The 27,060-nt window shown below is 47.0% G+C and overlaps 4 protein-coding genes across 4 annotated transcripts; 2 read left to right on the forward strand and 2 right to left on the reverse strand.

Moving 5' to 3' along the window:
- The first annotated feature begins 3,603 nt into the window (after positions 1–3,603).
- LOC136450951 (E3 ubiquitin-protein ligase AIRP2-like) lies at positions 3,604–6,705 on the forward strand. Its single transcript, XM_066451646.1, has 5 exons — positions 3,604–3,944; positions 4,159–4,327; positions 4,427–4,493; positions 4,604–4,820; positions 6,151–6,705. The coding sequence occupies exons 1-5, from the start codon at positions 3,865–3,867 to the stop codon at positions 6,359–6,361; spliced, it is 744 nt and encodes a 247-aa protein (XP_066307743.1). The 5' UTR covers positions 3,604–3,864; the 3' UTR covers positions 6,362–6,705.
- Positions 6,706–8,691: 1,986 nt separating this feature from the next.
- On the forward strand, positions 8,692–10,268 carry LOC136450952 (small ribosomal subunit protein bTHXc-like). Its single transcript, XM_066451647.1, has 3 exons — positions 8,692–8,951; positions 9,867–9,931; positions 10,008–10,268. Exons 1-3 carry the CDS (start codon positions 8,756–8,758, stop codon positions 10,137–10,139), a joined length of 393 nt encoding a protein of 130 aa, XP_066307744.1. The 5' UTR covers positions 8,692–8,755; the 3' UTR covers positions 10,140–10,268.
- Positions 10,269–11,009: 741 nt separating this feature from the next.
- LOC136450953 (fructose-bisphosphate aldolase, cytoplasmic isozyme) lies at positions 11,010–13,532 on the reverse strand. The gene is made up of 2 exons (XM_066451648.1): positions 13,377–13,532; positions 11,010–12,314 (listed from the first exon to the last, which is right to left on the reverse strand). The coding sequence occupies exons 1-2, from the start codon at positions 13,402–13,404 to the stop codon at positions 11,275–11,277; spliced, it is 1,068 nt and encodes a 355-aa protein (XP_066307745.1). The 5' UTR covers positions 13,405–13,532; the 3' UTR covers positions 11,010–11,274.
- A 2,549-nt stretch (positions 13,533–16,081) lies between these two features.
- On the reverse strand, positions 16,082–26,453 carry LOC136450954 (uncharacterized). Its single transcript, XM_066451649.1, has 14 exons — positions 26,176–26,453; positions 25,581–25,636; positions 25,319–25,493; positions 25,133–25,234; positions 24,977–25,048; positions 24,488–24,604; positions 24,331–24,408; positions 23,652–23,714; positions 23,458–23,554; positions 23,138–23,216; positions 17,072–17,280; positions 16,840–16,985; positions 16,613–16,735; positions 16,082–16,471 (listed from the first exon to the last, which is right to left on the reverse strand). The coding sequence occupies exons 1-14, from the start codon at positions 26,263–26,265 to the stop codon at positions 16,325–16,327; spliced, it is 1,554 nt and encodes a 517-aa protein (XP_066307746.1). The 5' UTR covers positions 26,266–26,453; the 3' UTR covers positions 16,082–16,324.
- Positions 26,454–27,060: the final 607 nt, after the last annotated feature.

A 27,060-nucleotide genomic window follows, 5' to 3' on the forward strand; every position in this document is an offset into this window, starting at 1 on the left:
CGCGTTGAGTTCGTGAATTTTGGGAATTTAGCTATTGCAGCACTTTCGTTTTTTATTTCACAATTAGTGTTCAATCATGGACTAATTAGGCTCAAAACGTTTGTCTCGTAATTTTCAACCAAACTGTGTAATTAGTTTTTTTTGTCTACATTTAATGCTCCATGCACGTATCGTAAGATTTGATGTGATGGCTACTGTAGCACTTTTGGGGAATTTGATTGGGAACTAAATAAGCACTTAGCCACTCCACTCATCGTGGCCATCGGCGTCCAACTGAGACTGTGTTTAGTTGGGTGAAATTTGAGAATTTGGCTACGGTAGCATTTTCGTTTTTATTTGGCAATTAGTATTCAATCATGGACTAATTACGCTCAAAACGTTCGTCTCGCGATTTCCAACCAAACTGTGTAATTAGTTTTTTTTCGTCTACATTTAATACTCCATACACATATCGTAAGATTCGATGTGATGACTACTGTAATATTTTTTAGAAAAACTTTTTGGAAGTAAACGAGGACTGAAAACCCAGCGACAGCGACTATCACCCTGCGGACGACGGACGGGGACGGAAGGTATGCTCGGCACCGTCCTCCGCCGAGTAATCGTCGTCACAGAAGATAAACACAAGAATCTGAGCAAGAAAGCTTGTTCAGTACCCGATCGGCACTCGGCGTGCTAATCTAGAAGCAAGCACTAGGGAGACCCGTGAGTGTGTGTGGTTAATCGAGAGGCGTGTTGACCGATTAGCGGGGCACGGGCGCACGGCTGCTGGAATCATGCGACCGTACTCCAGCTCTGACCGCGGCTCAATCTTGTTCGTGTCAGAGAAGCAAATGCAGGTGCAGCGCGGCGGCGGCCCGCGAGCTGTCATGCGTGTCCTCATCAACTTGTCGCCCAAGAAGGCAGGGCCCTCTCTCGTTCGCCTATACGAGAAGAGAAGTCGAGAGGAGGAGACCCAACTGGGCAGGGCCATCGGGAAATCCCATCATGGGCATCGGGAAATCCCATCATGGCATCGGGAAATCCGTCGCGTAATCGTGTCAGCGAGAGGATCAGCAGGAGCGTTATTTTTTGGACGAAAATGCAGGAGCCGTTGAGATGGATTCCAGCGGTCTCTACGCGTTCACAAAACATTCAAAATGGCCTCTGAATTTCAATTTTCTACTAAACATGTTGCCGGCGGGTCTGGCTGACTGGCTGTGGGCTGTGGCTGATGCACGGCGTGTTCGCTGGTTGATTTCTGGGCTGGTTTGAGCTGGCTGGTGCTGGTTTGGTGTGAGAGGAAAATACTGTTGGTTGGTTGAATAAGCCTGGCTGAAACCAACAAGCCACAGGGTGGCAATATGGTCTTGTTCTTTGATCTCCCTGTGATAGCGTGATCACACGGTCAAACTCAAACCCCTCTAGCACGGTCTTGTTCTTTGATCTCCCTGTGATAGCGTGATCACACGGTCAAACTCAAACCCCAAGCACTAGCCTTTCCTGACTTATTCCAACGGCCATGGAGTCTTTCCTGAAGAGAGGTGATGAGATCATATGCCATCATAGCTTGCCTCACCCCAAATACTAGTACTAGTATTTTTTTCCTTCTTCTTTTCTTCGTTGATTCCAAAGTCACAGCCGTTGGTCGGAGATGACTGAAACAGCGGCAAAACCATTTATGTTGCCAAAACGACAGTGTTCGCCAATATGCTTCTTTGATATAAAAAAGAAGTAATGGAGTGGAAGCCATATATTGCTTAGGATATTTTGTAGCATGTAGGAGTAGCAATCTGGGAAGGACAAGGGCCGGCAACCTCATGCTGAGCTGAGCAGCCCCTGTTTTGCTGCAGCCTGCCTAGCATTAGCAGTGCGCCAGTGCCCACTAGATATTTGATGCTAGTCGCTGGACAGATCAGAGATACAGTGGATTCTCGCTTTTCTTGTAGTGGGAATCCGGAGGGCCCGGCCCCAATGCCCAATGGTGCTGCCATGGCCAGATAGCGAAACAGGACCACGGACCAAACAGGATTGCTTACACTGTTTGCATCGCACTTGTACGTGAAACCATATGATGATTGCAGGCATGTTTGGATGATTTTTAGATTTAGAAAACCATGGTATTAAAAACTATGGGTTGTATAAGCCAAAGGCGTGTAAAAACATAGTTAAGAAAAAAAATAGGTCATAAATAAAGTTTCTAGAACCCCAAGAACTACGATTTCAGATAAACCAAGTTTTAGAAACTATTTTGTCTAAAAAAGAGTGCAAATCTAGAATAGTACCAAATCAAACTATTTTAACTTTGATCAAATTTATGATGAAAATAAGCACCATTGCATTCATATGAAATGTATTTGATAATATTGATATTCTTTTTTTTTTATAAATCTAGCGAAACTTTAGATGTTCTTACCAGGAATAGCAATTTTTTTCTAGATGAGGTAGCACAAAGTTTATTGCATATAAACATCAAGCAACCTTTTTAAAAAAATAACATTTTGCAAAACTATAGCATTTGTCCAATACTTAAAAAAACTTTGAACCAACTAGATCTAAACAGTGTCAAAACGTATCTACGTCCATTAGTGTCGAAAAATTATCTTAACATTCGTTAGTAAATAGAGTAAAAGAGTTGTGTTAGCACTCCTAGGTGAATGGACTGTAAAATATCACTAACGGCGATAGTAACTAAAGTTTTAAAGTAAATAATAACCTGGCTTAAAAAATTAGTAAATAGTAACCCAAGTTTAAGGTCTAATCATAAAGGAGGCTAAACGACCTATGAGAAATGACACGCTCCAAAAAGCGTCATCTGTAAACTTGTGCTGTAGTAGTTTACCCTTACAATCCAGCGAAATTCTACTGTAACCATCAGTCCATCACGAGACTACAATTTCCACGTCACGTATTGGATATCTCTATCGATGGCCACAATGAATCACGAGGAAAATGATAGTGGGTCCCACAAAAACCGGCGCCGGGTCCCACCGTGCTGGTAGTGGATAGGGCCAGCCATTCACCTCCCCACCGAGACCCCTCTTTTCTGTGTGTCGCCTGAGCCCTACCTTCTGCCGTCCATCGGCTCGTTATCACCATCCGTCTGTCATCAATCTATCTACGTATTAGCCCTGTTCGGCTGGCCGAAAAAATAGTTTATGATGATGCTGATTTGTTGTGAGAGTAAAATATTATTATTTTGCTAAAACGGTACGATGGATAAGTTCAATTATTTCTTAGTTATCTTTTTTTTCATAATTTTTCACTCCCTATCTGAAATTTTGCTTATAAACTACTGGATAATTATATAAATAAACTACTGGATAATTATTCATCTAGACTTTTTTCTTAAAAAATATTTTTGTTAATGATTTTGTCTTAAAATAATTCAAGAATTACTAGACAAGAGTGGAAATTTGTAGACAGCAGAATAGCACCATAACTGCTCCTAATCTAAGCACCATGAATGCCCTACTAAGTCTCCTTCCCTCCCCCAAACTTTATTCCAAAGCTTTTGCACTTCTTGTCAAGCAAAAGGAAACAAAGCAAAAACAACTTGCAAGTTGCCAAGACATCTCCTGCTCTCTTGTTTATATAAAACCCAAGGGACCATGGGCGGGCGCAGGACGGACAAAAGGCCCCCTTCACAGTTTCCCTCCCCAAAGCTACTTTCCCACAAACCCAAACCAATACACAGCTTGCGTCTTCCATTTCTTTTCTTGTTGGCGGCCATCTTCTTGCCTTGCTTTTGCTTGCTCGTTGCTTCTTGAGGTCGAGCCCCTCTGCGCCTTGCCCAAGTCTCTGTGTGTTTTATAGGCTCGAGAGCTTGGAATAGGGGGGTGGAGGAAACGGAAGAGGAGGTTGGATTTGTCTTCGGAAGGAGTCATGTTTCATGGCGGCAGGCCTTTGTCCCTCCGGGGGTCTCTCAAGGCCCTTGAAGCTGATATACACCATGCCAACACCCTGTATGTAATCCTCTCTTCCCTTTTAATTTGTTTTGTATTTGATACTCGCTTGATTCTTGTTGTCCTCCTCTGCTGGCTGCTTGATTTTCCAGGAAAAGATGTAGAGCAGAGAAAAAGTTTGCCTTTTTGTTTTCCCTCTTCTCCTGATTGTATTCGGTTCGTGTTCTATGCGTTTACTGATGAATATAGGTAAAAATCCTTCTCTTTTCTTCAGGGCGCACGCTATACACAGGGCGTACGGGGGTGCCTGCGTGCAGATGAGGCTCTCCTACAGCTCCATGGCTCCAATCATTCTCAACCTTATCCAATGGATGGATTGCAGCTGCTCCTTGTCATACACGCTCCCTAGTTACCTTGGACTGCTGGAGGTTCTTGTCTACAAGGTACTGATGAATTGCACTTGCCGAGAGAGTTGCTGAACTCACGAATTGGTCTCTCTCCAGAGGTTCTGAATGTTGACATGGTCTTGGTTGAACATACAGGTTTATGTTGATGAAGATGCCTCTATATCCACCATAGAAAGGAGAGCGAGCCTGAAGGAATTCTACGGTATGCTTATTATCCACCATAGAAAGTAGTAATTAAGAAGCTTTTCAGTTCAAGATTTTTTCGTTGCAGTGGTTTAATATAATTTTGGGACCCTTATCCATGGAATGCAGCTATCATATACCCTTTATTGCAACAACTAGAGGGCAACTTGATGGATAAGGACTGCAAGGACAAAGGGTGGTGTAAGGAGTCTGCTGCCGGCGGCAGTCGGAAGCTTGTTGCCGATGATGACAGGGAGGATGAGTGTGGTATTTGCTTGGAGACCTGCACCAAGATGGTCCTTCCAAATTGCAACCATGCCATGTGCATCAACTGTTACCGAGACTGGTATTGCTCCTTGTTGCTCTTGCTTATCCGTTTGGGGTGTATTATGCTCATATTATTTAAGTACCAACATATCTGAGCCTGGATCATTATCATTTATCAATTAGGGCCCAATATCATACGCTACCATAAAAAAATCGCTAGCGGTTTGAATAGACTGAATGTGATATCAATTTTAAAGATAAGGTTCGAGGAAACGCGTAAGCATTGACGCAGTCTTAACTCTTGATAGCGCAAGGGTGGTTCAATAATTTTCTTAAACTTGTCCTCTGTGGGCTACTTCTACTCACTCATTGTTGGTGCCTTGGTGGGGAGTGGGGAGGGGGTGGTTCAACAACCCAGCATAGTCCTAATGCACTTTTTTTTTGTTGCAATTTCATTATTTACAGCTTCCATTTAGTCAAATTCAGATGCTACATTCTCCTGAATGTTTTGGGGGGAAAAATCCATTTTAATCTTCGCTGTGGTTGTGCAGTGCAGCTTATTCTCATCACCCCTCATGTGCTGAGTTGGTTTTTATTTGTTTTGTACGACCATGTTGGCATGGGAATCCACGTGTTTCTTATTCTAAATTTTCAGCCTTTTGTTTGTCAACTAGGAGGGATTTTGATGTGGTCTAATGATCATGTGCCATGTTAGGAGATTCATTCTCTTCATTCCTCCAGTTTAATGCCGCATTGGCCAGAGCTTACAAAATTATTAGGGTACTTTGCACCATTGTTAGAAGCCCCCACGTTTCGTCAAGAATTAGCAATGGTACATCAATGGAATTGAAAGCAGACAACCAGGAGAGTTGTAGCCTTAATAAAGCATTAAATCATTATTCATTAGTGCCAACCAACTGCTAAGTTACAAACAAAAATTAAAGGGATAAAAAGGGAGGAGCACATTGACGTGGCATTCTAAATCCTAAATGATACTCTTAGCTGGCAGATCATGCTTGTGTACCAAGGATGTCATCTGCAAGTCATTGCGTTTTAGTATATGACAGGTTGTTGCTTTTAATGATACTCATTGATCGGCTGCATCACTAGAAATTTGGCAAAGTCAATAGCTTCCCCAATAACGTTGCTTCAGTTAGATTATGGATACACTCAATGGGATTGATTATAGCAGTAGATTCTTTTGGTAACCACTGGCCCATCTATTATTGTCAGTAACTGAAAATCCTAGCAATCAGAGGGATCGGGGTAGGATTAAGCATACCGTCATTCCAGTAGATTTTAGTACTGAGCTCCATCTCAACTAGAGAGACAGATGCCTCTTCCTCTGCGCTTTAACCCCATTCTGTTTCAAGCAACATAAAGCTGAACTGAATGTATCGTGACTGCAGGTATACAAGATCCAAGTCATGCCCGTTCTGCCGCGGAAGCCTGAAAAGGGTCCGGTCCAGAGACCTCTGGGTACTTACCGGCGACGACGACGTGATCGACACGGTGACCCTGGAGAAGGAGAACGTGAAGCACTTCCTCAGCTTCATCGACAGCCTGCCTCTGATCGTCCCCGACAACATGTTGCTGGTCTACTACGACTACCTAGTCTAACAAAGCTCCCCCTCAGAAGAAGCTCTGGAAGAGAAGGGATCTGGGAAGAAGAAGCGGTGGTGTACAAGCGATGAAGCAAGCAAGGGTTCCGGCAGCCGACCATCCTCTGCGGATCGAGTTGGCAAAGCGAAGCCGTTGCTGACAAACAAAACTCTTGTGGTCTGCCATGCCATTGCACTGGCTTTGCATGATGGCGTCGCTCGCTGTAATAATTGTAAAAATGAAAAATGTCTCGGGTTTTACTAGCTTGGCATTTCTCGTCTGGCAAATTGCCGGACTACTCAGAATGAAGAAAACAGGGGCCTTGGTGCTTTCCATTTCCTCGGCCAGTGCCTTTTCTGCTACTCATACTGCAAAACTACGAATGTTGTGATGGACAACGCTAGATAGCTCTACGGAAATAGAATCGACCAAAGAACTGTAATGTTCGATCTGAACAAACGGAAGGAGGAATGTACATTTTCCATCACTGTTGGATGCTGATGAGAGAGCAAACGAAAGGAAGATAGATGGAGGGCGTTTCAACTATCAACTACCTTACCGGAGCTGGGATTCGGTCGGAATCGATTTGGCCATCGGTTTATTTATGATAGGACACTGAAACTGAAACTCTGGTCGGTTGAAATGTACCTGACAGCGACCACTCATTCTGTATTGTACGCTAGTACAGGTGAGCAGCCAGGGCGTGGTACCTGACAGTGACCTTTGCAAGCCTCCCATCCAGTTGCTGAAATGAAATGGAATCCCTCCGGCCACACGCTCCCAAATACTTCCAGGACGGAAAATTACCTGCACAAGGTGGGACAGCTCGGGACCGTTCCTTGACGCTAGCCTCTGGTGAAATGAAACGTACACAGGGACGTTGATGCACAAACCATGAGCTCGTCCAGTCCGAAATTGATTTTGGCTTGTTCGCTTGGCTTATCAGCTAATCTACAGTATTTTTCTCTCGCAACAAAACAGCTTCAGCCGGCTTATTAGTCGGCTTTAATACCAGCCGAACAGACCCGCCTGGAAAGCTGGCACCTTGCACTGGTGATGCTGGGAGCGTGTGAGGCCACGATCAATTGAAGTATCTCGAGAAGGACCAGAACCCTAACTCAGCCGGAGAAGAACGGGTCGGAGAACAACGGTGGAGCATTTAGGGTTTTGTTATCTGTTAGCATGACTCAAATTCTTGATCACCTTATTTAGGAAAAAGTCCACATTACCTTCCTCAACTTTTGCGAAAATATGTTTTTCCTCCCTAAACTCTAAAACCGGGTAAACCACCTCCCTGAACTTTTAAAACCGTTCGTTTTATCTCCCTAACCGGTTATATGCAGTTTTCAAAGGCGGTTTTGTCTTTTTGTTTTTTATTTATTTTGGCTAAATCTTTGGAAAATTATAATAAATCACAAAAAAAATCATAAAATAGAAAATCCAATTTTGTTGGACTCCACATGAGTAGATCTACACAGTGAACATATAATATGGTATGCTTTAGTACAATTTTTTTGTTGTAGCTTTTGATCTATGTTTTTTTCTGTAATTAATTTATAGCTGCAGTTTCTATGGTCGTGAAATTTTTATGGTGGGCTAATTATTGTATGCTTGAACTGTAGTAAGTAAAAATTTCATACTCATTGGATCATGTATAACTTAGTTATAGATTTATGAGTATGAAATTTTTACTACAATTCAAGCATAAAATAATTAGCCCATAACTAAGTTATACATGATCCAATGAGTAAATTTTTTTTACTACTGTTTAAGCATACAAAAATATCCCACCATAAAAATTTCACTAAAATTGGATCATAGAAACTGCAGCTATAAATTAATTACAGAAAAGCATAGATCTAAAGCTACATTATACTAAAGCATACCATATTATATATTCACTCTGTAGATATTCTCATGTGGAGTCCAACAAAATTAGTTTTTTTTTTCATTTTATGATTTTTTTGTGATTTACTATGATTTTTTAAAGATACATCTGAAATAAATAAAAAAGAAAAAGACAAAACCGACTTTGAAAACCGCTTATAGCCGGTCAGAAAGGTAAGACGAACGGTTTTAAAAGTTTAAGGAGGTGGTTTACCCAGTTTTAGACTTCTGAGAGGAAAAGCATATTTTCGTAAAAGTTGAGGGGGGTAACCGTTGACTTTTTTTCTTATTTATCCAAGGTTGAGACCGAAATGTAGGGCCTGATCAGACTCGACGGCCTGGCTGAGTGTGTTCACCATACTTCACAGTAACGGCCCATAAGGTTACTTGTGGCCCAGCCCACACAAGCCCATCTTAGATGTGCGCTGTGGCTCCCGCTGCGAGCCCTTTTATCCCTTATCCAACCTGATCCCTCACCATTCCGAGCACGCGAGTCTTCCCTGCGCTTTTGCTCCTCCTCGCCACATGGCGCTGCTCGCCATCCAGGGCATGGCCATGTCCACCGCCGCCGCGGCCCTCCCATCCCACAACCACGGTGCTGTCTCCTCCTCTGTCTCCACCTCCTCCTACGCTCTCGGAGCCTCTGCCGCCTTCCCCCGCGTCCGAGCTGCGTTCGCCGTTGGCGCCGTCACGTCGGCCGCCGTCACTCCAGTTCTTGACGGTAAATTAAGCAGCCACCTCGTCACTTCCTTTTTGTCCGAGGTAGTTTCTTTCTGGCACATGTCAAGAGCAATGGCTACTGTTTTCCTCGAATAAGGAAGAAAAGGCAGTGGCTACTAGTATTACAACGACACTTGGGAAATTCGTTCGAGTTCAATTTGGGTCACCCTATAAAATCTGTAAAATCCTTTAGTAAATCACTATATTCACTATATGATTTAAGGCTCAGTGTACAATGCAGTGTAGCTGACCCCGATGATATTTATGGGAATGAAGATTTTCCTTCTTTGTATAAAATAGTCAAGTAAGGAATTTGTCACTGAAATGGACTCCCCAGAAGAGGTAGAAGTTCTGATGCTGTTAGTCGATCTGGGTCAATTAGACTGATAAAGTTGTTCCACAGGAAGAAATTTAAGGTATTCATATATATGAACTGAAAACTACTACCATAGTACTCCCTATGATCCAAATTATAAGACGTTTTGTTTTTTTCTAGATACATAGTCTTTGCTATGCATTTAAATACACACAATATACATAGTAAAAGCAATGTATCTTGAAAGCCAAAACGTTTGGTGTCAGGAGTGAGTGCCAAACAAGGCAGTTAGCTTAATCTCTTGTTTACCACTACTACCTATAGTTTTGGTCGTCTCTGATGCCACTGGCCACAGCTGTTGTAAACACTTATTTCTGCTTTATTAGTAATATACAAAGAGTCAAAGATGCATGCTTCTCACGCGTGTACTTCAAAGAGGACAGTTGTAATTAATCATGATTTCAATTCAAATTCTGAAATTATAATGTCCAAAGCCAATTCCAGAATTTTACTCTCTGATTACTAGAACCCAACTGGGTTGCAATCCATTTTTGGCTTCTGTTTATACCAATACTGATGACTTTATTTGCTCTTGCTCAGTCTATTGTGGGAGAGGGGACAAGAAGACGAAAAGGGGCAAAAGGTTCAACCATTCATATGGCAATGTGAGTCCTCCAGCACAATTTTCATCGCATTTTGGTTTTTATGAGTCTGTCTTATCTAGCTGTCTGACCATGTTAGGCGAGGCCACGCAACAAGAAGAAGGGAACTGGGCCTCCGCGGCTCTTTGCTCCTCCAGCGCCTCCAAGGAAAGACCAGTTCGATGACGGGGAGATCATTTCAATCGAGATTGATGAGGACATCCTGGAATAGGTTGTCCTGAGTTTTGCTTTGCTTTATATTTGCCCTGAGCTTTACTGGACTAGCTTGTACCAAATCGAATACTGCATATTAAGTAATTATTTCCTCGCCTATAAATGTCAATGTACAGGCTGCCACACTTTTCTTTGCCTAGTAATTTTCCAACTGTTGAGTTGTTTTTTACTCCATCCTAAAAAGAAGCCCTGTGAAGGGTGGGCCTGGTGCAAGCGGTAGAGTTTACCGTCTGTGACCGGAAGGTACTGGGTTCGAGTCGCAGTCTTCTCGTATTGCACAAGCGAGGGTAAGGCTTGCCACTGACACCCTTTCCTAGAACCCATACAGAGCGAGAGCTTTCTGAACTGTGTACGCCCTAAAAAGAATCACTGTGCGTTTGAACTAAGTAATAAACCTCTAAGTTTGACTAGGTTTATATAAAAAAATTATCAACATGTCTTTAAATATGTTTATTATAAAAAAAATATTATATGATTCATCTAGCTATAATTATTACGATTTGAAAAGAGAATGACATTAATTTTGGGAGGGAGAGATTACACGCTAACAGGTAAAACAAAATCCTGCATATCTTACTACTGAATTATTCATACACGCTAACAGCTAAAACTGATTTATTCATACACGCTAACAGCTAAAACAAAACCATGGATACACAACTTTGGTTTGTTAAAAGCTGGCAAGATCTTGACTTGCATGCTGAACTATGGTTGTGAAAGAATCGTGTTGTGTTATTAATTTGTGCAGCAATGTACATGCCATGTTTTGTTTCAAACTTCAGCTAACCAGCGGTGTGGTAAATCTCTCGCGAGTTTGTCTCCTCTCAGCAAAATATGATCCAAACAAGTTGCTGTCTCCAACTCAGCATATAGAATGGTTTTTGCCGATACATAACCAGTATTACAGCCTAGTAGTGAACAAAAAAGGGACTGCTCGATTCTCCATCGGCAGGACCAAATTACACGAAATTTAACACCAAAGAGACTAGTTAATATACGAATATAAAGATAACCATCATCCACATAGAAGCATGTTTTTTTTTATGTCCGAACATAAGCTCAAACGAGCAAACCACACTCAGCAACCTACTGGTAGGCAGGAGTTCCAAAACGGGCATGCAAAGAGAAGCAACTCAGTACTTGTAGTCCTTGACGTGGAGGCTCTCGGTGTCAGCGGCAGCATCACCCTTGTAGGTGCCAAGGGTAGCCTCAGAGTTGGCCTTGCACCTGGCGAGGAAGGCCGCCCTAGCCTTCTCGATGTTCTCCACCTTGCCAGCCCAGGCCTTGAGGGTGCTCGCCTGGAGGGCACGGCCGAAGGAGAAGGACAGGGACCACGGCTTCTTGGTGCAGAGCTTGTTCATGGCATTGAGGTTGCGGGTGGCCTCCTCCTCGCTCTGTCCACCGGACAGGAAGACAACAGCAGGCACAGCAGCAGGGACGGTCCTCTGGAGGGTACGGACGGTGTACTCAGCAATCACCTCAGGGGCCACCTTCTTAGAGTCGGAGCCTGGAGTCACCATGTTGGGCTTCAGGAGGGTACCCTCCAGGAGGACATGGTGCTCGTTGAGAGCCTTGTAGCAGGCAGCAAGGACGGTCTCAGTGACGTAAGCGCAGCGATCAATGTCGTGAGGGCCATCAATAAGGATCTCAGGCTCAACAATCGGCACCAGACCGTTCTCCTGGCAGATGATGGCATAGCGAGCCAGACCCTGAGCGTTCAGGTCAATGGCAAGCTGCGATGGCTCATTGGGGCCGATCTTGAGAACAGCACGCCACTTGGCAAAGCGGGCACCGGCCTCGTAGTACTTGGCGCAGCGCTTGCCAAGGTCGTCGTGGCCCTGAGTGGTGGTCTCCTTGTCGGTGCCAGCAACCTCAATGGTGCCCTTGTCGACCTTGATGCCAGGGAGGGCGCCTCCCTCCTTGAGGACATCGACAAAGGGCTTGCCATCCTTGGTCTTCTGGTAGAGGGTCTCCTCAAAGAGGATCACACCGCTAATGCACTGGAGAGCACCAGGGCAGCAGAAAAGGAGCTCACGGAGGGCACGGCGGTTCTCCTCCACGTTCTCAACATTGATGCTAGAAAGGCGCTTGCCAATTGTGCCAGTGGACTCATCAGCAGCAAGGATACCCTTGCCAGGGGTGCCAATGTAGGCAGCATTCTTGATGAGCTCATCTGCAAAATAACAAACACAGAAATTTAATTAGTGCAAGAATAGTGGGACTTGACAATCAATAAGCATAAGCATGGTTAGGCCATCCTGAATAATACAAAATCACTATAATTATTAATTCAGGAAGTTACTACTGGTTAACCAAAAACTGCTTTATATATAACTATATTACCATAAGTATGCTTTATATATAAACTGTATTATCATAAACATCATCATGACTAAAAGGAAGCACAGATCAAGATTAGACTAGCACAGTAAGCTTAAAACCATTTATAGATCTGACTATCATAGATGCAAGCATATAGCATCGACTATCCTATATGCATGCATATAGCATCTATTCTAGCAGCCATGACATGACAGGAAAGTATTTAGATTGAACAAGCAGGTAATATCATTTGAAGCAAGCACACAAAAACTAAAACATGAGCCACCAGTGCATGCCAGCGGGAGAATTTAAACAAGCACACATAAACTACAACATGATCCACCTGTGCATGCCAGCGGGAGAATTTAAACAAGCACACAAAAACTACAAGATGATCCACCTGTGCATGCCAGCAGGAGAATTTATATTTCATCATGAACCAACATACCAAACCGACATAATCTAACCCACCGTGTGCCTCAATTGGAAACAGCATGAACAGATAGATGCATACCACTCTATGTATAGATAAAATCAAAACAAAAATATGCGAATCCCATATCAAATTAACCGATCATAGAGGCATCACCTGCTTTATCACCTAAACCCTTTTGGCAACCACCAAACCCCTAAAAGCCAAACACAAGCAGTCACTAAAAGCCAAACACAAGTAGGCACGACCGCACAAAGCCTGTACGGATCTACAAAAATTCCACAAATCCTACACCCAAACGGGTCTCTCAGAGCTATACGAATCGTTAGCATACTCGTCAACACAGCTAGATCTGAGGGCACCAAGAACGAACAAGTAACAGATCTACGATACACAAGACCGAACGACATCACAAGCAGATCAGCAACGAACGAGGATACAAACAGGACCGGGGAAGGAGGAGACGACGATGGAACGCACCCTTGTACTTTCCGCAGTAGGCCGACATGATCGATGGTCGACGGAGGCTACGAGGATTGCAGGAGGAGGTGGGTGTTGTTGGGAGGAATGGTTAGGCAGACGGAGACGGGGGATGCGGAGGACGGGCCGAGGGTGTATTTAAAGACGGGGGTTCCGGGTTCGGGCTTGGCGAAGGGGAAAGAAACCAGACAAAAAAAAAAGCATCTGATCTGTGTGCGCCACCAGACCTTGTGCGGCGCGGCGCGCGCGGTTCGGTGCTGCCCCCGGTTTTCATCTGTATTTTCGTCGACGCCCTTTGGGTTTCCTTGTTGGGCCGGGCCGGTTCTCTTTCTCTACGAGGCATATCTATTTTACCATATTTCTGACTGTTGTACATAGTGTAAATTGCATCGGTGCCATCGAGTCTTTTTGTTGTTCATAAAAACTCTTTCTAGCTTAGAATTAGAATAACTAAGGGATGATTGATATGAATATGATGCCTATCTTATCGGTACCATATGTAAATACTCTACGTACATATTTTGTGGTGGTTTTCATACCTCTGTATATTCCGGGATGCAGTTCAATATGTGGTAATCTTATTGTCCAAGTAATTATTTTTGTTAAATATGTGTTTTAGTTGTGTAAATATGTAGATTCGATTATCATAGGCCCAACCGAATTCCCAGAGAGGTAACTCCGGAAAGATACAATAAATTAAGATTAGGTAGTAGGAATCAACTAGCATGTTGCAATAAATAAAAAAAACTATTTCTTTTTTTCCCATTTGCCATGGACGCTCAACAAAAAGGCATAATTCCCACTTCTTCTCGGGTGCCGCACGAACCACAAAACACTCCCCTCGAGCGAGCGCAAACCCGACCGATCTGACGGTCCGGGCCGGGCGCACTTTCGTCCAACCGTGCCACCAACCCCCCGGTTCGCGAGTAGTCCGTAGCCCAAGCCGCCCCAGCCCCCAGGCGTGACGCAGCGTCGCAATATACCAACGCCGCCTGCTGGGGTCCCCCGCGCGTGACACCTTGCCGCGCCGCAGACCCCGCCGGTCCACCCGTGTACGGCGTACCGCACCGCCTGCGGATGGGGCGGTTTTGTCGCCGGCCGCACGGAGCGGACGGAGGGGGGAGGGCGGCGCGCGTCGTCACGGTTTCGGCTTCGGGCGTCCGCAGCGGCGCACCAAAACCGTCGGTCGAAAGCGCGGTTTCCGGCCCACCACCACCTAAACCTGGTCGCCTCCCCCGTCCCGTTTTCGGCCTGCGGATGCGGCTGCGGCTGCTGCTGCGCCCCGGTTTTGCAGGTCGGCTCCCGTGATCCGCACACATGATGGACGCGCGCCCACGGTTCCCTCCGCTGAGTCCGCTCCACCCAAACCCTTTTTGCCTTCCGTCCCTCTGCTCCCTCCTGTGCTCACAAGTCACAACAGCCTCGAGCTTTTCCGCTCCCGTTTCACCGCGCTCACGCGCTCATTCCCTCGCGAGCCCGGCTCCTTGTCCTTGTCGGGCGACGGCTGCGCCTGCGCGGGCGGCACGGCGCCTTCCTCCCGTGCACGTACAGGTTCAGCGGTGCCGATCACGGTCGCAGCTCGCAGCATGACGTCGACTCGCCCAAACCTTCCAGAGGCAGGCCGCACTCCGCCGCAGGCAGGTCTTTGGCGGCGTGCGTCAAAGACTCAAAGTGGTGGCGGCATCGCTGTTGCTTGTGCCGGACGGGACCGGACCGCTGGACCATGACCGTCGTCTCGCAAGTGCGACACGGCATCCGGTGCTCGGGCCATGGACTTTTTCACGTGGCCTGACACATAATGGAATGCGTTCACCGGTCGCCGTCGCGGCTTTCCTTTTTGAATTTTGAACGGAGACGAAAGCCATGGCAGCTTCCACTTTCCAGAGCCGTGGTTCGTATTCAAATCGCAAGGTGTGCGATGCGTGCGCCGGAAAGGCGAGGAAGCAGCGGTGTTTTACGTGGCAGCCGCCGTAGGTGACTGGCTGGCTATTGTGGAATATACTTTTGGTCTTCCATGGGGTCACATTCACATCGGTGCGCACCTGCACGCAGCCTTGAAAAAAACGGATGCCAGCAACTGGTCTGTGGTCGGTCTCACCAGAGACGGCTTTGACAGGTCAGTTTGACAGAGACTTGGAGTTGAGAAATGCCTTGGGACATCGGTGATGGGGCAGCAGCTGTTTCTAATGAGGAGCGACCTGGACAGCATGATACAATCGTTGTTCCATAGCCTTTGTCACTCATCATTTTTTAATACAAGCAGCAAAAGTAGAATCTTGCTACATCAAGGCATGGAATTCTATGATACAATAGTGAGTAGTAGATGTCAACTGAAACAGTTGTTCAATGACTAGTATCAGATTAAATACTCCTAGGCTTCCGAGAGAGGAATCGAATTAAACGTGCTGTGTTGCAAGAAAAGTTTGAAGCTTACTCTCAATGTCATAAGAAATCCAAACAAATTGAATATTGAACGATAATGCTTGAAAGGGGATGTCAGGCTTCACGCGTTTGACCTTGCAAAAGAAATGTCAAGTGCAATGATACGCATTGTAATAATGAACTAATGATAGAACCACGTCTACCCAGACTAACAACAGATAGACTGTCAGTCTGTCACACACACCTCTGTCCGCTCACTAATAAGGCAGAACACTGAACCAAGTCGATGAATCAACAAATGAACCAAAGGCAACGAGACCATCTCACCAATATGGAACATTTCACTTCTTCAGCCAGGCAGTTACATATCTATAGTGTTACAAGAACTATGAGGTGCAACACTTTGAAGTGGTGCCGATTGGACACCACAAAATTTAATATGAATGAACCTAATAACCAATAAACAATCAGAGAAGGGAGAGAGGGAGGCAGGAAAGATGAAAACAAAAGGGGGTGTACAACAAGAAGCCCCGCCAAATCGAGGGCTGAATCCCTGTTTGGCCTTCCTATACATCATATTTCTTTGGCTGATGCCATTGCACTAGAGTTCTTGACAGGTAAGCAAGCAATGATTTATTAGGAGGGTGTGTCCTCTTGCCATAGAGATGCTTCCCTCCGAGATCAGTATACTTTGATCTGTTCTCTCTTTCGATCTGCAAAACCATTAAAAATGAGATGTTTAGGAAAACCTAAACATTAAGAGGCATTTTGTATGGTGAGTTTTCTTTAAATATTTTCAAGCAAAATGACTTGTTCTCGAAGAGGAAAAATGCCCAAGAATATGTTGCATGTACCTTGCTTATTTTCCCATCTCTCAAGTAGTATCGGATACCAGACCAATTGATTGATTGGGAGAAATGTGATCTGAATGCAGATATTGGATAGAGGAAATTGTCTACCAACAAAGCAATGAACACCTGAAATTGAAGCCCAGCCAAAATAAGATTACTAAATAGGTTATCACAGGGGAGAAAATCTCAGGGTCCTAAAATTATTTGGTGTGGTGAAAAGGGATACTCACAAGCCCCCAATTGTACGAATCAAGAGATACTTTCGGTCCTTCAGGAGATAGCATATTGCATAGTTGAATTTCCACCTTTGTCAAATTCCACATTGAAACAAGCTCGATGAGAGTGCATATGAACAAGAGGCCCACTAGGAACAAACCTGAAATAGAATGCCACAAGATAACAAAAGTGTGGTGAGACATTTTGACAACAAAAAGGTTTGAGGTTGGAAGGCAAGGAACTGACCCCAAGATGAATCGGACGCTTCCTTTACAACTTTGCTGTACGGTGCTCGAAGAGCAGCTAAAACATGGACCAAAGCCATAATATATGGCAAGACAAACCCCCATGACAGATAGCAATGACTTGTAAATAATGCACGGTTCATCATCCAGTTGACATTCGATACATATGACTCAAGAACAAAAGTTTGTTTCCTGAGGTAATTCCAGTATCTGCATGAAAAATAAACATGTATATGAAGTGATAGTTAAGCCTAGTTGCTTGTATCTTACTTTTCTGCAGTTACTATTCACTGTCATGTAATTTTCAGGTTCCTTGGCTTCCAAGTAGGAATCAAAGCATCTGCTTTGCATAGCAGAATATGCTAAGAGTAGGTAGAGGTAGCAAAAGCCACTTTGCTCTATATAAGCAGTGGCAGACCATCTTGTATCCCAAGTATTGCAACTTCATTTCAATCCAAGCGGCCTAGTGGCCAAGCTGCCCTCTGGGCTTTCTACCAAATCTGAAATCCAATTTCTTATGTCCGAGCAACAATTGGTATCAAGAGCCTAGGGTTCTAGTGAGTGAGAGCCATGTCCACCGAGAGCCAAATCGTCAGAGCGCGCGCCGCCGTCGGAGGAGGAGCAGTGATCAACCCTCGGGACGGCGCAGCAGGCGCTGGAGCCGGCGACCGCGCGACGCGCCTTGCTGCCGCAAAGGCAGCGGCTGCGGCTCAGGCCACAGTGGCTGCAGCTGCAGCGCTTCGCACGGAGATGGAGCAGGAGGGCGTGGAGCCAGCGGGAGGAGGATCACGCAGCCCACGCTGCCGCCAATCACCGTCACCAGAGCGGCGGCGTGGCCGTCGAGGGCGTTCGCCGGTGCTGTAGACCATCTACCGCGACTCCGGGGCGGGAACGCCATGGCCGATGCTCACCATGAGTAACTACCATGAGTGGAGTTTGCTGATGAAGGTCAAGTTGCAGGCTCGGCGGCTTTGAGAGGCGGTTCACGTCGGCGGCGTCCACTACGACGACGATTGCCGGGCCTTGGAGGCTCTGTGCGCCGCCGTCCCCACCGAACTCGGCGCCTCCATCGCCAACAAGGCCACGGCGAAGCTGGCGTGGGACGCAATCGCCGCGGCGCGTGTTGGAGATCGTGTACGTCGGGCGACGCTGTAGTGGCTCCGAGGAGAGTGGGAAGCCCTCGCCTTTCAGCCCGGGGAACAAGTCAAGGACTTCACCGTGCGGCTGACCAATCTGATGGAGCAGATGGCGCGCAACGGCGACACCGACTTGGCGGAGGAGCGCGCGGTGGAGAAGTTCCTCCGCTGCATGCCGAAGAGGTACGTGCAGATCGTTAATTCGATCGAGACGCTCCTCGATTTCGAGCAGCTCACCGTCGAGGACTTCACCGGGCGGCTCAAAGCGGTGCAAGACCATGAGCAGGCGCCGGATCCCGAGCCGGCCACCGTCAGAGGCAAGCTATTGTACACAGCCGAGCAGTGGCGTGCCTTCGAGAAGAAGAAGGAGGGCGCTGGATCGTCCAAGGATCGTCGTCGGTGTCCCCATGGCGGAAAGAAGAACAAGCCCAAGGGTGATAACGACGGCGACGGCGGACAAGGCAGGCGCCGCCGGCGGCGAACGCAAGGCAAACCGCGACGACACCTGCCTCAACTGCAACCGCGCTGGACACTAGGCCAGGGACTGCCTTCATCCCCGGCACGAGCGTGGCGGCGCGGCGAACGTCGCAGAAGCAGAGGAAGACGCTGCTCTGTTTCTCGCGCATGGGTTCCTGGAGCTGGATGCGGAAGGGAGCAGCGGCAAGGCTCAAGCTTCGACCTTCTGCACCGAGTCCGCCGTCGACCTCGACTTCGAGGAGCCACGAGCCCGTGTCTTCCTCAACACCGGTTCCGGCGGCGACAAACTCGACGGCTGGTACGTCGACAGCGGTGTGACCCACCACATGACCGGTCGTCGCGAGCTGTTCACCGACCTCGACTACTCTGCCAGAGGCACGGTGAAGTTCGGTGACGAGTCAAAGGTGAAGATCCATGGCGTCAGCTCCATCATCCTCGAGGCGAAGACCGACGCCACGACGTCTACTACATCCCGGCGCTCCACAACTCCATCATGAGCCTCGGCCAATTGGAAGGCGGCTCAAAGGTGGAGATTGATCGAGGTGTGCTGAGGATTTGGGACCAGCGTGGCCGGCTTCTCGTCAAGATCCGGCGCGGCGCCAATCGCCTCTACATCCTCCACCTCGAGACGGCTAAGTTGCTCTGCCTCGCCGCGCGCAAGGATGACGAAGCATGGCACTGGCATGAACGCTACGGCCACCTCCACTTCGACGCGCTCCACAAGCTCACCAAGGACGACATGGTGCGCGGGCTGCCGGCGATCAAGCATGTCAGGCAATTCTGCGACACCTGCGTCATCACCAAGCAGAGGGCTCCGTTCCCTGCTGAAGCCCAGTACCGTGGCAGGAGTTGCTCGAGCTCGTCCATGGCGATTTTTGCGGCCCCGTGATGCCAGCAACTCCAGGCGGCAGACACTACTTCTTGCTGCTGGTGGGCGATGCCACACGGTACATGCGGGTGGCCCTCCTGACGACCAAGGATGCGGCTGCGGACACCATCATGCACCTCCAAGCTGTGGCCAAGAAGGGAAGCGGGCGCAAGCTCCAGGTGCTGCGCACCGATAACAGCCGAGAGTTCACCGCCGCGAAGTTTGTTGTCCATTGCGCGGATGAAGGCATCCAGCGCCACTACAGCGCCCCCTACTCGTCGCAGCAGAATGGGTCGTGGAAAGGAGGAACCAAACGGTGGTGGCCATGGCTCGTGCACTGCTAAAGCAGCGAGGTATGCCAGTGAGGTTCTAGGGAGAGGCCGTGGTGACCGCGGTCCACTTGCTGAACCGGTCGCCCACGAAGAGCTTGTTGGGCAAGACTCCCTATGAAGCCTGGCATGGAAGAGCGCTGACGGTTGGTCACCTGCGCACATTCGGCTGCCTCGCCTTCGCCAAGGAGCTAAACCAAGTGAAGAAGCTAGATGATTGCAGCCGGCCTGGCGTCTTCATCGGATACGCCGACGGCGCCAAGGCGTACCGCGTCCTCGACCCGGAGACCCAGCGTGTGCGGGTGACCCACAACGTCGTCTTCGACGAGAGCCACGGCTGGGATTGGACCAAGGTGGGAGAAAGCTCGGCGTCGGCGGTGGAAGAGTTAACCGTCGAGTACCTGAGGAGCGAAGGGGCAGGGGGAGCGCGAGGCGCGTCTTCGTCGACATCCCCTGTTTCGGCCTCTGCTTCGGCGTCTGCTTCGCCGCGCTCACCTTCACCGGCTCCGGGGGAGCCCACGAACACGGCGGCAGCAGCTGGCACTCCTCCACCGGCCTCACCAATGGCGTAATCAGCCGTGACATCATCTTCTTCCCCTATTGCCACACCGCCGCTCGCTAATCAGCCCCACATCGAGCTCGCCACGCCGCTGGAGGATGACGAGGATCGTATGGACGCGTTCTACGACAACGAACCCCTCCCCTACCGCACGGTGACGAACATCATCGGCGATGAGTCTCCACCAGAGCTAGCGCCGCGTCTATTCGCCCAGCTGCACTTGACTCATGCTGGCGAGCCAACCAATTACGTTGAAGCGCAAGGCGATCCAGCTTGGGAGGCCGCCATGAAGCAGGAGCTCCAGGCTGTGGAGAAGAACAAGACCTGGGAGCTCGTTGATCTGCCTGCCGATCACCGCCCGGTCACCCTCAAATGGGCCTTCAAGCTGAAGAAGGACGAGAAGGGGGCGGTGACCAAGCACAAGCGCGGCTGGTGGCACGAGGTTTCGTCCAGCAAGAGGACGTCGATTACGATGATGCGTTCGCCCCTGTGGCGCACATGGAGTCGGTCCGCGTCTTCCTCGCGCTGGCGGCTCAAGAAGGATGGCGGGTGCACCACATGGACGTGAAGTCCGCGTTCCTCAAGGAAGAGGTGTACGTGCGTCAGCCGCCTGGCTGCGCCGTCGCCGGGAAGGAGGACAAGGTGTACCGCCTGCGCAAAGCCCTCTATGGCCTACGACAGGCACCGCGCGCCTGGAACGCGAAGTTGGACGCCATACTCAAGGAGATGGGCTTCCACCAGAGCGCGCACGAGGCGGCGGCGTACCGGCGGGGCAGCGGGTGCACTGTCCAGCTCGTCGGCGTCTACGTCGACAACCTCATCATCACCGGCGCCGAGGAAGAAGAAGTGAAGAAGTTCAAGGCGCGGATGAAGAACAAGATCGACATGAGCGACCTCGGCCTCCTCTGCTTCTACCTCGGCGTCAAGGTGCGCCAGGATGCCAGCGGCATCACCCTCCGTCAGGCTCACTACGCCAAGCGGATCCTCGAGCTCGGTGAGATGGTTGGCTGCAACCCCGCCCACACGCCAATGGAGGAGAAACTGCGGCTCAGTCGAGAGAGCACTGTGGAGGAGGTGGACTCCACGCACTACCGGCGGCTTGTCGACAGTCTCCGGTACCTAGTGCATACCCAGCCGGACTTGGCGTTAGCAGTCGGGTACGTGAGCCGGTTCATGGAACGGCCCACGGTGGAGCATCTACAGGCGGTGAAGCGCGTTCTTTGCTACGTGGCCGAGACCCTGGACTACGGTCTGCACTATAAGAGGGCTCCTGGCACGGCGCGCTTCATCGGCTACTGCAACAATGACCTTGCCGGTGACATCGACACAAGCAAGAGCACCAGTGGAACCATGTTCTTCCTAGGTGTCTGCTTGGTCAGCTGGCAGTCCATCAAGCAGAAGGTTGTGGCGCTGTCAAGCTGCGAGGCAGAGTATATCGCCACCACCACTGCAACAACACAAGCTCTGTGGCTGTCCAGGTTGCTCGGGAAGCTTCTTGGCAGAAAGGTTGATGTGGTGGAGTTGAAGGTGGACAGCAAGTCTGCTTTAGCTCTGGCAAAGAACCCAATCTTCCATGACAGGAGCAAGCACGTTCGGATCAAGTACCATTTCATCAGGGATTGCTTGGAGGAAGGGAGCATCAAGACCAACCACATCGCCACTACTGATCAGCTGACAAACATACTCACCAAGTCACTGGGCAAGGCCAAGTTCCAGGAGATGAGGAGGAGAATTGGTCTGAAGCAGATCACTCAGCACTAGGCTTAGGGGGAGATTGATAGTTAAGCCTAGTTGCTTGTATCTTACTTTTCTGCAGTTACTATTCACTGTCGTGTAGTTTTCAGGTTCCTTGGCTTCCAAGTAGGAATCAAAGCATTTGCTTTACATAGCAGAATATGCTAAGAGTAGGTAGAGGTAGCAAAAGCCACTTTTCTCTATATAAGCAGTGGCAGACCATCTTGTATCCCAAGTATTGCAACTTCATTTCAATCCAAGCGGCCTAGTGGCCAAGCTGCCCTCTGGGCATTCTACCAAATCTGAGATCCAATTTCTTATGTCTGGGCAACATGAAGAAAACAATATTAGTTAAGATGCATACATTGGTTTAGCATAAGCATGTGCACAGAAAAGAAACCCAAAGCTTTGTGGCACACTGGCACTAGTAGAAATCCATAGTATATTAGTGTTTTTTCTTGAATAGTATAATAGTATGTGAAAACATAACTCCCAGTAGGTTAATTTGGCCAAGCACCCTAGAAACGGTAAGAAACCAGAGTAAATCAAGGGCCCCTATCCAACTATCTCCAGCAATTGCAATCATTGTTGCACACCAGAAACCAGAGTTGTGCCACCACTGTACCAGGTATTATGTACCACTCACCACTACACATATGATGAAGATCTTAAGCCACGTATTTTTCAATTGATGGAACATACTGTATTGCTTATTTTCATTGACCCACCTACATATCCATCATGGTTTTTCACAGAAAATATGTTGGGCGGGACATCTCAACAGTTTAGCGTAAAAAAAGATATATTGGGTGCTCTTTTTGGCCCCCACCTTGAACCTAGCAAACTTGCTTCGCAAATAGAAACTTTGTCATTGTGACAGAATGAATGGGACTTATGTGATTCACTCTTTCTTTTACTGCCCTCAAATAAGCGGCATAGCTTTCCAATGCAAAATTTGCTGTACCTGGAGAAGCTAAGATCACTGGCAAGAGGGTGTGGAAACACAGCAACAGGAGGTGAAGATATGAGCCTTTTGTGCTGTCCTGTGAAAGATACAGTTAAATTATTATAAGTAAATGCTGTGTGGTCAAAAGGTATAGACCAAGAACACAAAAGATTGACATGAACAAAGTTAGAAGTCCCAAATAGAAAAATGATTGAAAATCATAGCAGCCCTTGGCCTTTAAGCATATAGAAGTAATTACCAGATTGTATTTCATTCCTAATACTAAATTTCAGCCTTTTGTAACAAAAGAGGCATAACTTCTGGCAAAGAAGAATTACCTGCTATTGCAGCGAGTGTCATATCATCTGAGTAACCACCATCTCTTAATCCACTGACAACACCATATCGGTCTTGCCTAAAATCATCAGCATGCATCTAAAGTGAAGCCTTGTTAGAAATACTATGGATGATTAAAGTTTATACAGAGCAAATCTAGAGAAAATGTTCCCATCAAGAAATAGACTATATATACCATCATACAGCCACCCCACAAGAAGAAAGTCTTCCCACCAGTTGCAAATCCCATCGAGCAAGGCTGCAGTATGGTTATTGTCACTAAATTTCAAGGATAATCAATAGTGAAAATGAACAATGGACATACACACAAAGAACTACATTACTAACTAGCAAAACTAAAAGATAGAATGACAGGGTAATATATGCTAACGAGGAAACATGACGCGGCTAAAAGAAATAGCCCTTTGGATGTTGGTAATGCAAACCTTTATGTCACAAACAATCAAATCGTTAACCAAAGAGATGCAAACACTACGGAAGGGACAGATACTATTACATTGCAGAACAGTGATGAAATTTTTCGGTGGTTGACATTTTCTCAACATTAATGTTGCTTAGAATTCTGTTTTGGTGGAATAATAGGTACTGCGCTTAACAGATAACATGACTAGATCAGTAACATGAGGGGACTTTTTAATGGTGTAGATGAAAAGAGAAATGAGAAAAAGATCAAGAATGCGTAGAAGCAATAACAAAATTATTAATGCGCGAGGCAGTGTCTTAGCACATCGGAATAAACAACTTAATCCATGGAATAACAGCACACAATGTAGATTCTAGATTAACTTTCTTGTATTTAATGAAAGGACAGGCAGACACCCATAACATATGGTTCTAATTAAATAACTTCATACCATGTGGTATTCATATATGCAATAGCTGCCCAAACTGCCAGAAGGTAAGTCAAGGGGATATCCAGTTTGTATAAAGATCTGCCAGACACAAAAGCATACAATGTTAATGCAGCGAGGGCAATAGAAGAAGGGAGGAGGGGTTCACGAAAAAGCAGACCTCAGGATTCTTCTCCATTTCTGTTGTGAGAGCTCCGATAGTCCCAGGATGCAGCCTCACATCATCGTCAAGAAACAAGACATACTTGGTATCCTTGTGCATCTTTTCAACACCGATCTGTTTCAGTTTGATAAACATGAGTAATGAGTCAACTTATTGGGTTTTTTTGTTAAAAACAAAACAAGGCCAAGAGATGACCATATAGTAACCGCAGTAACAGTCAAAATGTGTGGCATTTGTTCATATGCAGTGTGATATTCTCATGCTTTAGTTACTATAAAAGGTGAAGATGAATGATATGTAAAAGGCAAAAAAGCATATTGGAAACAAAGAGGAACACAATAGAATGGAATGTTTGAATGCATGCACATTCAACAGCTCCATTCCACGCGCTAGGAACATCTACAAGCATAAGCTAAAATGAGCATTCAGTGTCATGAACAGACGATGAAATAGACATCGAGGATGAGAACAAAGCCATTTACATACCAATTGATTGTGAATTTTCTGGCTACAGGTTGTTGACAACCCAGCCACAACCACCTTCGCCTCCAGATTGTCCTGAAAGTTATATCTAATAAGGTTACAATAGATGAAGAGTTTGAGAATATCACGACTGAAAACTTTACGAGGCAATCCACTTACCTTGTACTCTGCGATCAAACGGGAAACAGCATGATAAGCCGGATCATCTTTGCTCTCTACGACAAACAGGAATTCCAATGGCCCCCCATAAAGTGATGTAATCTGTACTTTTATGGATTATAAAGGCACATAACAATCCAAGACATAAATGCCAATCGTTATATATATAGTGCAGTTTGATCATACCTGGCTTCGCCAATTTTGCAAATTATGTTCACCAAAGCCCTTCAAAGGCATAATTACAGAGACTCTAGGTAAATTCTCCTGAACAGAGTGCTCAAGCTCATCTATGTTGTCACAAAGAAATGCAAAACTATTTCCATCTACAATGTTGCGCCTCATGTTCTTTATAACCCTTTTTCTGGTAAGAGAGCATAGATTGTATAAGAAAATCAGCTGATCCATCCTTGTCAAATAAACCTAAAATCACAAAAATTACTTTCTTCACCTGACAATTGAAGCAGACACCCACCCGAGAGCAAGAACTAAACAGATCCCGCACCCCTACATAAAGGGGATAACCAGCACACAAACAGTTTAAAACAAGAAGTTCAAACTTTAAACTGAGGCTACAAGATTAACACATGCCATATCCCTGTGAACATTCAAAATGTATACAGAAAGGTCAGGTATCCTACAGTTGGAGCACCTGCAGTAGCAGATAAGAAACGGAGGGGGACAAGCTGAGATCGACAAAACTTGTCGGAACGGAACGGACAAAACTCCAAGCATATGCACCAATAGCTGTTACAGGTCTTGTGTGAAAAATTGCTGGCTTTTCAAACGTAGTACTCAAATTTATCCATCATCCCATCTCATTCAAAAAGCACAGTTAAGTGGTTTCTCCACTGTAGAACTTTCCAACATCCACAACACAGTTGCGCCGTCACAAAACTCTCTGTAACTTCCTACTTGTGAGAGAACAGAATTGTAAGAAATCTCCGCCGGCCAAAACTATTCCTCAAAAACACCGCGCTTCCCGCAGCTCCCAGACAATTCCGCCCCGGCGTCCACAATGCGAAGGGCAGGGGACGGGGTCTCACCTGGATCTGAATGGAGATAGCGAAGGTGCTCGTGAAGGCGCGGCTCGCGGCGGCGAGCATAGCGTCGGCGGCGGCTTCCATCGCCGCCATTGCCCCCGACGTCCCCTCCCCTCCTTCGAGCCGCGGCGGGGCACCTTCCGAAGCTTCTAAGCGCTTCTGGAGAGGGGTGGGGGAGCAAGAGGCCGCGTCTCTCGCCGGATCTCTCTCCCGCCGGGCCTGGCCTGACCTGACCTTGGCGGTGAGAGAGTCTGCCCGATGTGGGGGAGGAGGGAGGAGGGAGGGGGAAGGGGGTTGATTTGGGCTGGCTGGGTGGCCTCTGTGATTAGGGCCACGGCCCTGATTCCCAAAATGCTTCTGGCCACCCTGCTCCACATTTTTTGAATTGGGGTTGCTACGCGTACCAAACTGTAAGGCCTCGTTTAGTTTCGAAAACTTTTTCCAAAAAGTGCTATAGTAGTTATCAAATCTTATGATACGTGCATAGAACATTAAATATAAACGAAAAAAACTAATTGCATAGTTTTGTTGGAAATCGCGAGACGAACGTTTTGAGCCTAATTAGTCCATGATTGAATACTAATTGCCAAATAAAAACGAAAGTGCTACAGTAGCCCAATCTCAAACTTCACCCAACTAAACAAGGCCTAAACATTGCCCCGTCTATTCTAATTATATGTCACTTTATTAATTTTATCATAATAAAATTATCGGTACAGAAAGTGACCAACACGTAAATATTTGTAGTTTTGATGTACGTTGTGATCGGATATGGTCTAGCACTCAATGACATAGGTTTTATACTGGTTTAGGTAACGTGCCCTACGTCAAGCTTGAGTCGGTCAGTGACTTTATTCCTGAGCCCAGGTACTCGAAGTTTGCTGTGGG

This window comes from Miscanthus floridulus, chromosome 5 (assembly GCF_019320115.1).
Source record: "Miscanthus floridulus cultivar M001 chromosome 5, ASM1932011v1, whole genome shotgun sequence".
In the NCBI taxonomy this organism is placed as follows: Eukaryota; Viridiplantae; Streptophyta; class Magnoliopsida; order Poales; family Poaceae; genus Miscanthus; species Miscanthus floridulus.

Excerpts from the sequence above, each read along its gene's own strand:
- LOC136450951 (XM_066451646.1), top strand. The coding sequence starts at position 3,865 with ATGTTTCATGGCGGCAGGCCTTTGTCCCTCCGGGGGTCTCTCAAGGCC. Across the intron at positions 4,494-4,603 it reads GAGCCTGAAGGAATTCTACG|CTATCATATACCCTTTATTG; the intron begins GTATGCTTATTA and ends CATGGAATGCAG. Across the intron at positions 4,821-6,150 it reads ATCAACTGTTACCGAGACTG|GTATACAAGATCCAAGTCAT; the intron begins GTATTGCTCCTT and ends TCGTGACTGCAG.
- LOC136450952 (XM_066451647.1), top strand. The coding sequence starts at position 8,756 with ATGGCGCTGCTCGCCATCCAGGGCATGGCCATGTCCACCGCCGCCGCG. Across the intron at positions 8,952-9,866 it reads CGTCACTCCAGTTCTTGACG|TCTATTGTGGGAGAGGGGAC; the intron begins GTAAATTAAGCA and ends GCTCTTGCTCAG. Across the intron at positions 9,932-10,007 it reads TCAACCATTCATATGGCAAT|GCGAGGCCACGCAACAAGAA; the intron begins GTGAGTCCTCCA and ends TGACCATGTTAG.
- LOC136450953 (XM_066451648.1), bottom strand. The coding sequence starts at position 13,404 with ATGTCGGCCTACTGCGGAAAGTACAAGG. Across the intron at positions 12,315-13,376 it reads CTACTGCGGAAAGTACAAGG|ATGAGCTCATCAAGAATGCT; the intron begins GTGCGTTCCATC and ends GTTATTTTGCAG.
- LOC136450954 (XM_066451649.1), bottom strand. The coding sequence starts at position 26,265 with ATGGCGGCGATGGAAGCCGCCGCCGACGCTATGCTCGCCGCCGCGAGC. Across the intron at positions 25,494-25,580 it reads GTGTCTGCTTCAATTGTCAG|AAAAAGGGTTATAAAGAACA; the intron begins GTGAAGAAAGTA and ends CTCTCTTACCAG. Across the intron at positions 16,986-17,071 it reads AGCGTCCGATTCATCTTGGG|GTTTGTTCCTAGTGGGCCTC; the intron begins GTCAGTTCCTTG and ends ATTCTATTTCAG.